Here is a 16,820-nt window from a genome sequence, read left to right on the forward strand (position 1 = left end):
TTGTGAAATTTTGTACGTTTATAGATGGCGGGGATTTTCGGTTAGTGTTTTTCGATCACGAACCAATTGATACAGAATAAAGAGTTCGGATATGCAGGGATGTAATCGAGAGGTTGTTAGCGCATCATAGTCCCGGTAAAATGTTTACTGGGCATAATGCCTGTGCGTAAAGTGTCGTCCCAAATAAGCATGTGCAGTTCGCACAGGCTAATCAGGGACGACATTTTCCGCTTTTATGGTATTTTTAGTTTCAAGGAAGTCCCTCCTTACCGAAAATCAAGTAGGCGGAAAGTGTCGTCCCTGATTAGCCTGTGTGGACTGCACTGGCTAATCTGGGACGACACTTTACGCACATGCATTATGCCCAGTTTTCTAAGAACGCGACACATTTTTACATGTAATATGGGTTAAGTGAAAGGTATAAGACACTGAAAATGTCCACGCCCTAATTCCAAAACATCGCCCTAGTAAATAGGAAAAAAATGCCGTGGGAAATTAAGATCGGACTTATGGATAAACCCGTGATTATGATCCCTCGTTAAGATTCGTGAAATCAGTAATCATTTTTGAAAAGTTATTAGAAAGGAAAAATACAACAGTAAATAAAAGAAACAACAACTTCATGTAATCGTATTTTTATAATTATGTTTATAATTCTTTTACCTGATTAAGATGATATGTTAAGATTAATGTATTTTGTGATAAACATCTCACATACAATTCTTAATTATCACATACAAGTTTATAACATAGAATAAACAACAGAACCTAAATAAATCCAAAAAGCTGAACAACAACAACAATAACAACGTTACAAAAGCGATTTGTGGGAAAATATTTTGAATCAACTATTTTTATTAACACAAGTCCAAATAAAAATTTTAACGGGGAAACCGTCACACTTTCCGATATGTAAGGCTAATTAAAACAAAAACATATGTTTTCTGAAATAAGATATACATTTTAACTTCTATAAGAGGCTCTACTATACTGCCCGTTACTCCATAAAGTCATTCTATGCAGTGTTTGTATATGTCAAAAAATGGGACAATATCCAACTGTTGTATCACAAAGAATACTTTCAATCTGTTTGTAATAGCAAATGTACTGATTTTGTCATTACTAACGACAAATGGTAAAATATTGTCCAAATAGTTCTGGACATTACACGAGATAGTTAAAAACAGTGGATTAAAACTATCGACATTTACTATATTTTTGGTACAAACTCATTTATGTATTCAATCAAACATTTAAGTCAAAGTGCTAAATAATGTTGTGTTGTTTTTTTTTTCTCAAAAAAAATTACGAGTTCGAGGAAACAATTTGCTTTTCTTTTTTTTGCAGACATGTTAGATGCTTAAATCTCTACCGGGTTAAAAATAGAAATTGTTCGACTAAAATCAATTAATATACATTTACGCTTCGAAATCTCACACCATTAAAAACAAGAATAGTCTAAACAAATAATGCGTCGAATACAAACATTCATATTGAATTGTAAAAATGCCAAAATTTTACTACACCTGCCTTATTTTGAATTTGTCTGCTCATACATACAATTCATTATAAGTTTCAGAAAAGGACACGAGCGATGCGGCGATGGTATTGTTTATATGTTAACCAGATAATTCTGTAGATTATAAACTCAATTGAGCATTTCTATAAAATCTAGAAAGAGATGAAAAAGTGATCTTTCCTGAAATGTGTGGATATTGCTTGTAAATATTGCTTGTAAATAAAAAGGTACCAGATATGTGATTTTCGCCTAAAACAAGAAAACAATAAAAAAAAATCCCCTATAATCCCCCTATCAACACCCGGCAGTCAATACAGCTGGCATATGTGGGAGTTTTAACGCTAGATAAGTGATGCAATGCGCTTGTCATAAAAATATGACCGAAAAAACATAGGCAGAATTAATAGTGTTATCTGTGATAGGCATTGATTTATAATTCGTGTCATAGTATATATTTGATTTTGTATTAAAGAACAACCCTTTTCAAGTTGCCTCCCTTAAGAAAAATATGTCAAGTTGCACAACAGAAATACGATTTTAAAGTATGAAAATAAAACAAAACATTACTAATTACATTTAAATGTTCTAACGAACATATTTGCCATCAGTATCATAAGTACGTACACAAGTTTTACTAAATTTATTTTTATTAAATTGAAAAATTGATAAGATAATGTTAAGATACATGAAAACGAATCATAAAAAACCATCATTATACTCTATCAAAAACGATATGAAGTTCTTCACCTTATTATAGTTATGCAATATGAACATTTTTATTTATAGTTATTTTTTATTGTATTTATACCTAATTAAGATATAAACAATGTAAGCACATTGCGGTTTACGAAAAACACATATTATTAGTTCTGGATGGTTTGTTTATGTAATAGTTCCAACAGAAATCTGTTAATTAACATTTTATATAGATATAACATTCTAGAAAAATCAACATAACGGAAACTTATAAAAGATCTAAACAACAACAACCACAAACAAACAAAAGTTCTGAAACCACAATACCACAACTGACACGCTCACCACAACGTCAAAACAACTAAAATAAATGAGAGTTTTAACGCTTAAACGCTATTTTGGTGATCTAATGCGACCATGACAAAATAATACGCTAAAATAATTTTTACATTATGTTGCAAATGTCTGAGACAAACATTGCTGATTGTTATGGACAATAATTAAAAATAGTCAAATGATTTGTTATTATTTCGCATTGGATTGCACGAAAACGACTGTATAATGTTATTTTTTCATATTTATATTTATGAAAAGCAATGACTTCTCACATAAATAATATAAAAATCAGAAGATGTGAATAAATATTTTTGAAATAACTCATTACATTTATTGCAATCAACATTTCTGACATTTGCACTGTACATATATTTTCATTTGTATTATTACTATTACTTTACGCGATTTTATAAAAAATGATAATACTATTGAAAAGATACATGTCAACCAATTATATTGAAATCTCATACCTTACACTGTATCCACAACCATTTCAAGTTCATAACATATCATACTTGTGCACTATGTCGTTGCGAAATATACATTTCCACAACAACAACTACAAAAGCAACAACAACTTTTATTTAAGCAAGAATGATTATATTACAGCTTCTATCGGGCAATTATCGTACATACGAGGGATGATCATTAATTGGAAAGGTCTAATACTTCAATTATATATAGGGAAATATATGTACAGGTTTACGTCGCTAATTCAACACACTAATTCTAGGTTAACTGTTGCTTGGATTACAATAAATGAAGAATTCAAGTTTATATATTAAAGCAATTAAAGTAGGGAAGTATAAACCAGTATCTTACACACAACTATATGGCGATGGGTATACATCTGCAATAGTCCTCATTTAATAGTTTCAAGTAATTGTTTTTCTTGCAAATTGACATTGGTATATCTAAATACATACGGATATTTAAAATCACGTTTGAACAATGCAATACATAGCTATAGCGAATGACATGTAAATGCACCACTATTGAATACCCTTTGCAATAATCAGAAGAATAAAGAGGTGTGAAGGTTTTGCGTTACGAACGGGTATTGCCTGTGTAACAAATCCAAACGAATTATTTTGGAAACATAAATTAATAGCGTCGAACATGTTAAACTAACGTTAATACGAGTAACGTATATACTGTTTAAAATTCCGTAAACACTACCCAATACTTTATAATGTTTATAAAAAAAACTCCAACAACACAAAGTGCCATACCAAGGTTTATTACAATAGGACCACCCTACAACAAGTAACATTGGTCTAAAAACGTCCAAATACCGTCTGCAAGTGTTAGCATCTTAAAATCGTATTCCGATGTCAACTTATTTCGTTTTACGTATGATCTCGAGTCAGGGTCGAATTCCTTCGGTGTGTGTTTATTTGCATACTCTATGCTAGCTATCCCAGAAATATGTAGCTGCCGTCATCAAATTCCGAAATTCAACTGTGTTTGCAAACCGCTAGCGGACCATATGTCTTCGTGATCTTCAATAAGTAACTAAGTTTGGCCTTTGCTATGTTCATACCTCGCTTGAGCTCCGCCATTTTTTAATTAATAAAATATTGATTACTAATGAGAACTACGTTATTCTTCCGACGATGCCCGAAGCCAATCTCGCGTTCGCTCGTAAATGTTCGGATATTGTCGCGGGAAATGCAAATGTAATATACTGCCCAACATAAAAACGAGAATTTTGTATCTCGTTTAATCAAATTTATTTTACCAAATTTAGCGATGATATTTTGGCTATTGCTATAAGGAACACTATTTTTTCATGGGTTAACTTTATTTTACGAAGTATTCGTTGATATTGAGCATTTACGGATCTTTAAAGTCTCTGTATTAAACTTAGATTTGTCAGGCAACAATATGAATACACATCGAACACTTTAATATTGCTTTAGGTTAGTGAAATGGATATTGCATTTTGATGGGTCAGACAAATAGATGTCTATATATTTCAATAAGAATATAATTAATCATACTTACTATGCAATAATGTTGTTTTTGCGTTACATTACCATGCACAGGAACAAAATCAAGGTACTAAATAATTTACGAATGGGATTTTAGCTAAGGCTAATTTGAAAATATAGAGCCTGTAAATACAGACAAACAATTGAACACAATTGCTTATTGTGATTACATTTGCGACGTTGGCAGCCTCTTCCACCACACGAATGGTTCCTGGCTGACATCTTCCACTTTCTTCTTACAACCTTGGGCAATACCTTTCGCGAGCATCGGACCATCTCGGTGTAAGTACATAATCGGCCAAACAAAGTAGTCCACGAATTGACCACGGGATGTATATTCCTTGAATTTGTCTTTATCAAAGTCATGTCTTTCTTTGGTCAGTTGAATATTTCCGTCGTTTTCATTGGTCTTGCTCTCTTTAGCTCTTTGGTGTGCAGTCTTTTTGTTTTGGGTCGTGTTTTCATCATTTTTAATTCCAGAAGGTTGGTTTACGAATTCAATAGGATTTGGAGTTGTGCCAAAACTATCAACTTGATTTTCACTCGAATCCGCCAAATTATTTACTGTGTCGTTGCTTTTTGCACAGATATTTATTTCAGCAGAAGGAAGTTCGGTCGGTATTTCAACAATATTCCCCTCTTGAGCAAAGGTCTTTGTATCGCTTGTCAAATCGCCCGATTTAATGTTGCTCTCTCCTAATGCAACAAACTCACCTTTATGATTTTTACCAATAGTAATTCCATCTGGGGTGTTTGGCTTTATCTCTTCTTGAAAACTATTGTTATTCATTGAGCTGTCTGAGTCATCTTTATTCAGTGTCGCTGTGAGTTCACATAATCCAATGGTTGATTCCTGTTCCTTGGTACTAACATCAGTTTCTCTCTCCTCATAAGGTCGTTCCGAAAAAGGTTGCCAACCAGGACATTCAATGACGACCGGCGGATCATTTGCAGTCATCAGAAGGGTCAGTCTAACGCAGCTAGCAATGTAACACTTGACTGGAGCAGAGTTAACCAAAACCGTTAGGCTATCGTTGCTGCAAAGTGTGAGTAGGTAGTCGATGTATTTCTGTAATATCGCAATTGAATTTTCTAGAATGTACAAATTACACAATTTAAAAGGGATGCAAAGTCATATGATTAATATGTTAGCATGTGTCCGGTTTACTGTAGTACATACATACTCAAGTATGGGTAAATGTTCTCCATATGATTACTTTATAATGTCAAACATCACCGGGTTAATATATTGCACATAACTTTATTATTTTCGAGATTGCGATACCTTTAATGCGAAGTACTTAATACTGTGTTTAAATGTGTGCTTCCCGAAACCGTCGGTGCGACGGACAGGTCTGACACTTTTTGAATGAGACCTTAAAGGGATCTTTTCACGGTTTGGTAAATTAACAAAATTGAAATAAGTTGTTTCAGATTCGCAAATTTTCGTTTTAGTTATGATATTTGTGAGGAAACAGTATTACTGAACATTTACCATAGTCCAATATAGCCATTATATGTATCTTTTGACGATTTGAAAACCTAAAAATTATAAAGCGTTGCAACGCGAAACTATTGAATAATTTGGAGAGTTCTGTTGTTGTCGTTTAAATTTACGAAACTACGAAGATTGCTTATATTAGGTATAAAATACTTTAATGTATACCTGGCGGAATAGCCGAGAGGGCTAATGCGTTTTTACTTCAGACTAACTCCAGGACTCCGGGGGTCACTGGTTCGAGCCCTGGTACCGGCTACTTTTTTCCTTTTTTAAATTTTATTCTTGATTTTTTACAGGAGCTTTTAAGATCCAATGTTTACATTTATCAATATAAAGCATTTAATGACAAACTTCAAAATATGCCAAAATCTGTGAAAAGGCCACTTTAAGGCATTTAAATGTTCTGAGCCGGTTCTGTTCACAAGAGTTTACAACAGACTTACAAGCAAAAGTGCGCCATCACAGGGCAGTCATGTTTTTATGAACCCACAAGCAAAAGTGCGCCAACACAGGGCAGTCATGTTTTTATGAACCCATAAGTATTTTCGAACTCTACACAGAAATCATTTAAATACATATTTGTCAGTTCCGAGCAAGTTAAATGATTTTACTATAGACACATGTACCACTGTCCCATTTTATTGCGCAAATGTTTTCAATAGAAAGGAATTATATCGCACTCATCGGCAAAATAATCGCAACAAATGTTCACAGCAAGTTTTATTAGGATTGTCCATACATATGAGACTCCTCGATAGTTCACACGATGTTTCTTTGACTGAATGTAAAAGTTTGTGACACCAAGTGACCTAGTTTCAAACTCGATCGAGATATAATAGGCATTAATGATTTCATCAAGTTTCACGAAGATTGACAATAAATTTGACCTCTCTAGTGTTCACAAGGCAAACCAACGGCGTCCGACGAATGAAGATCAACACGCGTTCAAGAAAGCTCACCTTAGGCACGTTGTGCTCAGGCGAGCTAAAAAGAATACCATTTTTCATGGGTTAATAATCAGGGTTTACTTTCAACATACCTCTTCAATTTCTGAAACACGGCCAACGAGTGTCTGTTTTCGTGCATCCTTTAAAGTCTTTTTGATCTGTTGAGCGGATGGAGCATCCTTAAATAGTTTATTATAATCAATGAGATGATTCGAATCACTGGTACTTATGGCTCAAACAAAGATGAATGAATTACCACCATATATTTCGATATTTCTTAACTGGGATTTGAAAAGCGATTCAATTGCATTCAATTATCACTGTGCTGATCAATGAACAGTTATTGCATCATCATTTTTTTTTCAATCTTAGTATATTTTTTAGTCTTTTTATTTAAACATATAACTTTGACAAAGTCATGTTAATTTATGTTTCTATATTTATCTGTCACAAACCAAATTAAAAGACAGGATTCCTTAGCACAAGAATGCCTCCATTTACCACTTTGTGTCAAAACTTGACTTAAATGCATCTCTCACAGAGTATTACTGTTCTTGAACGCGCGATACATGTTTGTAAAACGTTTTGCTAAAAATGACTCAAGATGAGTCGAAAAAATTGGAACCAAAACATGGAGGTGCGCAAACGTACATGCTGTTTAATGTGCTTGGCAATGTAATTTTTATGGCGTTGATTTATTTGTTTAAGTAAATCATTACCTACGTAAATACATTACTAAAAGAAACCTTTTAATCGAATTTGAATATTTTATGATGTAATCAACTGATATAGACCAATTGTTTTTCAGAGAAATGATTAATTCAGACCGCTTTGACAAACATATGTTCTGGCAAGGCTATCGAACATTCACCGTTATCATTTTAGTTGCACACAAATCAAGTACAAACCACGGACAAAACTTACCGTCTGTATAAACCATTTCTCGGTCAACTTCCACTCTTCACTGAGCTCTTTCTCACAAAACCAATATGTATCCTATTGAACAAGGTGTATTGTATTAAAACTAAAGTATAGACAAAAATAAAAATGTACAATATTCGATTGCCGTTAAAAAGGGAATATCGACGGTATTATATTTCCAACAATAAGATTTCATAAGTATTTATTTACTGGTTACGGTTACTTGTACATATAGATCTTTTTTATGAATGCTTACGTAATATTTGTAAACATAAACGATGAAGTAGTACAATCTTGATGATTAAAATGTACGTGATGTACCGAACGCATGAAAAGTTTGGTCACTATTGATAGTGGTACTGTAATGTTGTAGAATTCTCATTGAATGCGAATAACGTATTACAAATGAAAATGTAAGCATACATGTAAGCCCGGAAATATATCGTTAGCATTTGTTTTTGTATTTAGGAAAAAATACCTTCAATATGACTTGTATGCATTCACAGTGTTTATTATTTAATTACATATTTGGTTCGGACTCGAAATTAAAAGGCAATGTCAGCAATGATGGGTATCATACGCAATACATGTATATATATTTATACGCTTAAATGACATAAACTTTAAATATACGTGTACCATGGCTATGTCCAACAAAACGCTAATTGCATGCCTCTCCTCAAACTTATTCTGAAGAACGTCGAATGCGTCTGTCCACTCGTTGTCATAGAGCTCAGAGAACTGTTCACCGAGTTTAGTAGGTCTGAATTGGTCACTGAGGTCGGCAATATTGGGGTTGTTGTCTCGAAGTTTGATCGACATCATGGCACTTAATCTAAATGGCCAACATGACAAACATTTGGGTATACACGTCATTTGTTAACTTATCCCATCCACAGCTTAATTGTGCGAAGCTGTAAATATAACAACTGATACGCCCCGTGCCAATTAATATCTTCTTTCTTGAAAATTTTTTAAGAAAATAAAACTGATTACATTTATTAAATACATAAACACAATACCTCCGCAGTGCCTCCTGTTTTTCTTCATTCAGTTTCTGTATTTGTCTTTCCTTTTCGTTCAGTATGTTTGTATGCTGTTGCTTTTGAGTTATAAATTCTTTCTCCATTTTTTCTTTTTGATCTGTAAGGCTGATGTTAAGCGCAGCGTTATGTTTTATGATAGTATTTTGGTCATTAAGAAGTATTTCAAGATTTTGAAACATTCCCTGTAATCTTACAAGCTCTGATTGAAGAGAAGTTAGCCCTTCATTGTCGCTTTGTGTAAGATTCTGTCCCTCGTTTTCATTAGGGACGTTATCAAAGGACGCAGAACTTTGAGGATGATTTGGATACTCGCTTTCATCTAGCGACGCCGATTCATCACCTTCAGAGCAGTATTTTGAATTTACACCACGCATCCTGAAATACAAATATCAATGTCACTTATTGTCAAATTTTAACAAAAATCAAAGCCACTAACACAAATCTAAACAAGAGTTCCGCGGTCGGAGATGACCGCATTGAAGCCGGATTTTTGATTTAAATGACAGGAAAGTACCTTTCGTGTTTTTGTCAATGCAATACTTAAATTACTGAAATATTGTTCAAAGGTCAAAATGAAATGTAAGTACTTTTCAAGGCATGAGCAAACCTTGTGTTATGTTTTGAATGCATGCATATACATGAACAACAATAACATTTAAGGTCACAAATATGAACTTGAATTGACAATTAGGAAAGTTTGATCTCAATTTTTTTATTAGCAAATTAGTAACATATTGTTTGAAGTTTCCATCAATTTCATTATCAAATGTAAGAAAATAAACTTAGATGAAATAATACTATTTATTGTTTTGCTTTCACATACCTACACAGAAATCCAGACAGCCTTATGATCACTCCAAAAGTTATAACAACTTTAACAGTTTTACATTCAAGGTCACAGTGACCTTGACCTTCAAATGAATGACCTTGAAATGTCCAGTGGTTACTTACTAGTTCTGGCCAACCTTCATGTCAAGTTTCAAGACTCTAGGTCCAAGCATACCAAAGTTATAACAACTTTAACATTTTTATATTGAAAGTCACAGTGACCTTCACCTTCAAATGAATGACCTTGAAATGACCAGTGGTCATCTGTTAATCCTGGCCAACCTTCATGTCAAGTTTGAAGACTCTAGGTCCAAGCATACCATTTTTACATTCAAGGTCACAGTGACCTTGACCTTCAAATGAATGACCTTGAAATGTCCAGTGGTTACTTACTAGTTCTGGCCAACCTTCATGTCAAGTTTCAAGACTCTAGGTCCAAGCATACCAAAGTTATAACAACTTTAACATTTTTATATTGAACGTCACAGTGACCTTCACCTTCAAATGAATGACCTTGAAATGACCAGTGGTCATCTGTTAATCCTGGTCAACCTTCATGTCAAGTTTGAAGACTCTAGGTCCAAGCATACCAAAGTTATACCATGAAATAAGAACTTTAACATTTTTACATTCAAGGTCACAGTGACCTTGACCTTCAAATGAATGACCTTGAAATGACCAGTGGTTACTAACTAGTTATGGCCAACCTTCATGTCAAGTTTCAAGACTCTAGGTCCAAGCATACCAAAGTTATAACAACTTTAACATTTTTTATATTGAAGGTCACAGTGACCTTGACCTTCAAATGAATGACCTTGAAATGACCAGTGGTCATCTGTTAATCCTGGCCAACCTTCATGTCAAGTTTGAAGACTCTAGGTCCAAGCATACCAAAGTTATACCATGAAATAAGAACTTTAACATTTTCGAGCACGCCGCCACCCCGCCCGCCCGCCCGCCCCCCCGCCCGCCCGACAACATCAATCTATAAGCCGAGATTTTTTCGAAAAAAATCCGGCTAAAAATTGACGATAACTGTTATGATTGCAATGTGTTACTATGATATCTCTGATACTTTTCTAGCGATTCATACTTCAATATTCTTAGTAAATACCCCATAATAAGAGGGAAAGACCAATTACAGCCGATTATCTATCCAAATGTACGCATTTGTGATAAATATACCTTTGCTATTATACTAAATGCGATTTCGGTTTACATGTTCTATATTCAACTCATACCGTACACCGGGTTTTATTAACACGTAAACAACATACCTCCGTAGAGTGTCTTGTTTTTCTTCATATAATGCTTTGATATATCCATTCAGTTTCTTTATTTTGATATCCATCTCGTTGATAATGTTTGTATCATAGTCAGTTTGTGCTGCTCGGTATCTTTCTCCATCATTTTTTTGTATGTTGGTTAGGCCAACGTTATCGCGTTCGAGTTCTTTGATTTTAATCTGAAGTTGCTCAATAACAATAGTACGGTCATAAAGTTTAGCTTCAAGCTGTTGACATGTTTCGCATTCTTTATCCTGTGCAATCTTTATATTTTCTAGCTCGGTATCACAGGCGATGTTTTCTGTGCTGATTTCAATATCAGAAATCTGAATTGTATTGGATTTCTGCTCTTTCTGTAGGGGAGTAAACTTTTCATCATAGATGTTTTTGATTTTCTGTCCGTCGCTTTCATCACGGTCGTTCTCTTGGGAAGGTGTTACCTTAAGATTGCCCGATGAAGAATCTGCAAGTTCGATATCATATTTGGAGGATGTTGATTTGCCCAACCTAAAATAACAATATCAATTTAACACCTACTAAGAAAAAATACAAGCGAACTAAAAAATAGTAAACTTAAAAGAAAAACGCTTGACATGCCAAAAACTTCGAGTCGAGATTAACGGCCATCATTAAATGATTATTGTAGCGTATGGCACTAATTTCTCTTATGACTGATGTATTAGATATGCTTAACAGACCAATTACAAACTATTTGATATTTGTCGATAAATGTTTACTTAATGACTTATGCACACCTTCGAACTTTGCCACAGCACCATCGAAACCAAACAAGGAAGAACCATGTCCTTCTTTCATCTAAAATAGGACGAAATAAATCAAAATATTTAAAAGGAAATTATGTATGCATTTATCTTCACTTAATGTTTAATGCATCATGAACAATATTGCGTACATTTAAGCCTTCTAATGTACTTGAGTACACAATGTGTTATTAGTTAATTTGTACGCCAATCATCTACTCAAACGTGCGATACTTTTCTGCCAATGAAAATAAAGATCTCTTTAAAGCGAGATTATACGATTTTGTCAAATATTTATGAATTTATATAAAATGTGCAAAAACTTATTATACTTATATTTCAATATAAATTAAAATAAAAGTTAAGAAGAACATGTGTCGAAAAATGCGAAATAAGCCAGATATTTAATTCTGAAATCGACAATGTCTGTACAGTCGAATTCGCCAGCATGTATATCAAGCATGTATGATGTGAATCTAAATTTAGTTTACCGATTCATTTTAAATTCCCGCAACGATATATATTCATTCGACACACGAACACTAACTCTGATCCTAATAAAAAGACGAATGCTTCGGTTATTGTAGAAACATATGTACGAAATATCTTCGTCACAATCGGCTCGGGGCGCTAATTTGTCTTTGCTGCATTTTATGAAATTCGTCTTTAATGTATATTTTTCTTGCCTATTGTGTGTCATTGTAACATATTTTTTATCAATATATTACAATTGAACACATATAAAAATCGTATAATCTCGTTTTAACCAGTTGAAACCTTCAATTTTCTGTATTGCACGTCCCAAGGCAGTGACCCCAGCTTTAATAATAATTTTATATTGAACGTCGTCTTTAATGTATTATCTTGTACTATTCAGATAGTTTCTCACTTGTCTTCATTGTAATCATTGAAAAACTATCGGACACGAATTTCTCTCCTAAACGTGTTTCTGGAGTTTCGATATATATTTATATATTAAATAGTTCAATATTTGTAATACAATGTAAATTGTTTTTGAATATAATAAGCGTGCTTGGTTTAAAGTAAAGTAATTTAAACAGGCTTTTTTTGTGCGCGAGCACTTTTGCAGTATTTTGCATACGCGAATTTATCATGATATCACTCTCAGAACGCACATAGCAAAACGTTAAGTGTCTTGTTACCACTTAAGTTATTCACAAAAACTTCCTAATTATTTTAAAAACTCAAGCATATGATACATATCTGATAACGCAATTCTAAATAGTTAAATACTTGTTATATCACCGTGTGCTAAATACACTTGCAATATCTAGCTAACACAACATGTACTATGATACATATCTGTCGACGCAAATCTTAACACATTAATACGGTGTAATATTTTGCAAACCACATATGAACTTATTTAACTGGTATACTTTCTGCAAAATTGAGTTATTAACTAGTTTTTGTTTAATTTTGGGCGACGTATACTATATTAAGAAGCGCTTTGTCACATAAACAATCACTTTCCTATCGGCGCAATGTCGGAGTAAAAACAAGATTTCGTAAAGTTAAATTAACATAGCTTAAGTACTTTTTTGTTATGAAAAGATCAAGATTGTAGTTTTCCTTATTTCTGTATCAATAGCAACCACACTTTTGTCTGACCAAACAAACACAGACAGACACTTTTTGAGTTATAGCAGGATCCAGATTTTAGTTCATAATTTCTGAACTATAGCAAACAAAGATTTGTCAAACGAAAAAAACTGAAACAATATGCATTTTCCCCATAGGGATCCCTCATTAACGTACTTGTTATAATGATTCTTCTTTAAGCATCTTTTTGAGTTATCGCAGATCTATATTTTGACGGTCGGATGACACACGGACGGACTGTAGATAAACATTAAGTGTCCTTCGGTGAAACCGACAGGTGAACGATACGTCTCCATGTGGTTAGCAGATATATATACATGTTTTTAGATAAATAATTTGATACTGTAATCCTGGAAGAACCGATTTATCATATTGTGTGGTAATTTTAAATACAGTAAGATGCCCCAGTAGTATTCTTAACACGCCAGTCGAATACCATTAACTGATAACCTGATATTGTCAATGAAGGTCAAATTTACAATGATTGTCATAAACCACTTTATGAAATATTCATAAGCACTGTTGATTATATTTAAACACATGCAAGTATCATATTTACATTGTAGTTCTCATTTTACCAACTCATGCAATAAGTACAGAAACATGACATAAATGTTTAAGTACCGAACTGGTTGCACGTAACTATTTGTATACTCCGAAACCGTTTAATAATAATTGTTCATTTATATGTTAATTAGATAACAAATAATGCATTCAGCATTTTAAAGAAATGATTGTCATATATAATAAAAGGTACTTTTATCGTTGTTTTTCTAAATTACACCTATATTAATTTTAATGGAAACATACCAATGACCTATTTTAAATATCAGTAATAAGGGTTGATTGTTACTTTAAATACAAGTTGATAGATAAAAGCAATGGCAAATGCTTACCATCTCTACACATAACAGTGTCTTGATTTACACTTTCCTCAACTTGAAAAAAGGCTTCTGACTCCTTAGCGTTTCACTTATTAGGATGACTATCTTTACGTTTTTCCTTGGATTGACGTTCCCCCATCGCGATTAAAATAGAAAGAGAAAGTAAAATTAAATCAAAAGAGAAAGTACAGACAAACTATGCGTATTTAGGCGTGGCAATATGATATATTACGGTATTTACCAAACATAAGTGCATTATGCCTGGTCTGTCAAATTAATCTTTTTGTGTGTGGATACTATTAGCATAGAATACCGGATTAAAATTAGCCCTATATTAATATTTGGTCTTGTTCGTGTAGGTATTTTACATGATCAATGTCAATATATCAGCAAGTGATTGTGTGAGCATTCGTTTATCTATTTAAACCGATAACCGTACACAAGCTATTATACTTAAGTACATTAATGCATATATCTCAGTGTGAACTTAGTATTGGCGCGCCATAATTGATCTCAAATGACTAATAACGGAACTTGAATTCCTGCATACTTTCATATTCCCCACCATATAAATGGATCAGGCGATAAAAAGTACTGTTTTGTGTTTAGCTGTTGACGATTTTTTCATATTTGTTAAAGCAGAATGTTTCATCATTAAAACGCAGAAAATATCCGTTGTTAAATTGCTTATTGTCAACAATCTCAAAATAGTAAATCATTTTTCGTATTCAAGCATTTGCAAAATAATTCAGAGGTCCACAGTCAAAACTAGGAAGATAAACCCCATAGTTTCGTCCAACATGAATCGATTTTAAATTTTGCAGACTATCATTGTGAAAGGGAGTGTGGCAGATAAATCCCAAGGTTCAATGTCAAGGTAAACGATTCATTAAAATATGAGAATTAAACCCTACGATTTCGTGGTGTGGATAACTTTGTCTAGCAAAGATAGATTAAAAAAAACTTGGCAGCAATGGGTAAGCATGTCAATCACGGAAACAAGGGCTCTCATATCAAAGATCTTACTGCAATTTAAAAGATACGACTGGATGTTTACACAGTTATGACCTCTATGTCCTTTAAGTAAAGGACATGTGAAAGATACCGAATAAACTTACTAAAATTTGCTATTGTTTGCTATATTGTTGTAATAAATGTATTACTCCGTTGAATACGGAAACGTGTTTCGTTCTGTTATGTCTTGACATTTAAAAGAAACCCAGACAGAAAAGTTCCTTTGTATGCAAACTTTGGCGCGTTATGTATACTCTGGGTGAATGCACAAGGAGTGTATAAATATGTATTTAGATTTATATTCTTCACATGTTACTCTTATACATTCTTCTACGCGATCTCTATTCTTGCCACTGCCGTTCCAAGTGCCTGTAACACAAAGGTGACATAAGTCACAAACAGTTGCAACATATTTTGGGGTTTATATTTCACCTCGTGCAGATCATTACTATCATAATTTTCGAGGGATTTCAGGGGAAGTGCCAAGTAAAAGTTTAATACTTTTACTTCAATATTAGTTGAGTAATGGTCATTTGAATTGGTGTGTACATGACTTATTATACTTAATGCAACACATTGAGAAAGCCTAACAACAAAAACAACAATAAAACGGGGGCATAGATATAAAAAAATTCCTTTATAGTAGTAACCCGAGTCTCGTCTTCGGATTTGTATGCAGCGAGCTCTCTGATTCATTAGTGTTATTAGAATTACGATCATTTTAGCCGTTTGCTTCCGCCCATCTCCATTATAAATTGACCGCTCGCCAGCTGTCAGTCAATGGATCTGATATTCCCGCGATCAACCAATCATTTATTGATTTTGGACGCCGCGCTTGATCACAGCAATGTACCCGACTATAAAGATAGCCGTAGTACTTGAATAAATGTTTCATTGAAGACCCTTAACGTTAAATCAGGTTGGCTTTGTGGTATTTAAAATTCGTGAAATAAAATGAAAAGAAATCTATTTGATGCAAACCTGTCACAGGCTGAAATTCTTCATGCATAATTTCTGTCATTCTCTATTTGCTTTTGCGCAACATTTTTATTTCAATGAAAACGTGTTTGCATGTTCACACGTTAACGTTCATCAATAGTACTTACTCTGTTATATTTTTTCGTAATCCATATGTTTAGAACAAAGTATTAACATGTGTATACGTACAAATGTGTCTATCTCATATTCAAGTTTAAAATAATACGACTAACATCATACTATACCTTGCAGGCACACATATATGTTATATATGTTATATAAAACCCGCATTGCAATTTTAAGGCAATCAATCGGCGAATATAACAAATGATCGGGATAAATTACGTTCCAATGTCATGGCATATTAACCTGTTTTTGCACTAAATATGGTGGATTTGAGCTCTCTTGGTCGAAAAAAACAAAAATCCATTTTGGATTTGTTTACTGAAATTGACATTTTAGAGTTCGTGTTAATATTGATTTTTT

The 16,820-nt window shown here is 33.4% G+C and overlaps 1 protein-coding gene across 2 annotated transcripts; it reads right to left on the bottom strand.

Moving 5' to 3' along the window:
* Nucleotides 1–631: 631 nt before the first annotated feature.
* On the bottom strand, nt 632–14,577 carry LOC127851508 (uncharacterized). Of its 2 annotated transcripts, XM_052385316.1 has the most exons (9): nt 14,355–14,576; nt 11,830–11,890; nt 11,386–11,581; nt 11,066–11,295; nt 8,937–9,335; nt 8,554–8,749; nt 7,918–7,989; nt 7,086–7,172; nt 4,528–5,614 (listed from the first exon to the last, which is right to left on the bottom strand). In XM_052385316.1, the coding sequence occupies exons 1-9, from the start codon at nt 14,365–14,367 to the stop codon at nt 4,712–4,714; spliced, it is 2,157 nt and encodes a 718-aa protein (XP_052241276.1). In that variant the 5' UTR covers nt 14,368–14,576; the 3' UTR covers nt 4,528–4,711. The 2 variants fall into 2 exon arrangements, with proteins under 2 accessions (XP_052241275.1, XP_052241276.1); XM_052385315.1 differs by having other exon boundaries at nt 632–5,614; nt 11,066–11,581; nt 14,355–14,577.
* Nucleotides 14,578–16,820: the final 2,243 nt, after the last annotated feature.

This window comes from Dreissena polymorpha, chromosome 11 (genome assembly GCF_020536995.1).
Source record: "Dreissena polymorpha isolate Duluth1 chromosome 11, UMN_Dpol_1.0, whole genome shotgun sequence".
NCBI lineage: Eukaryota > Metazoa > Mollusca > Bivalvia > Myida > Dreissenidae > Dreissena > Dreissena polymorpha.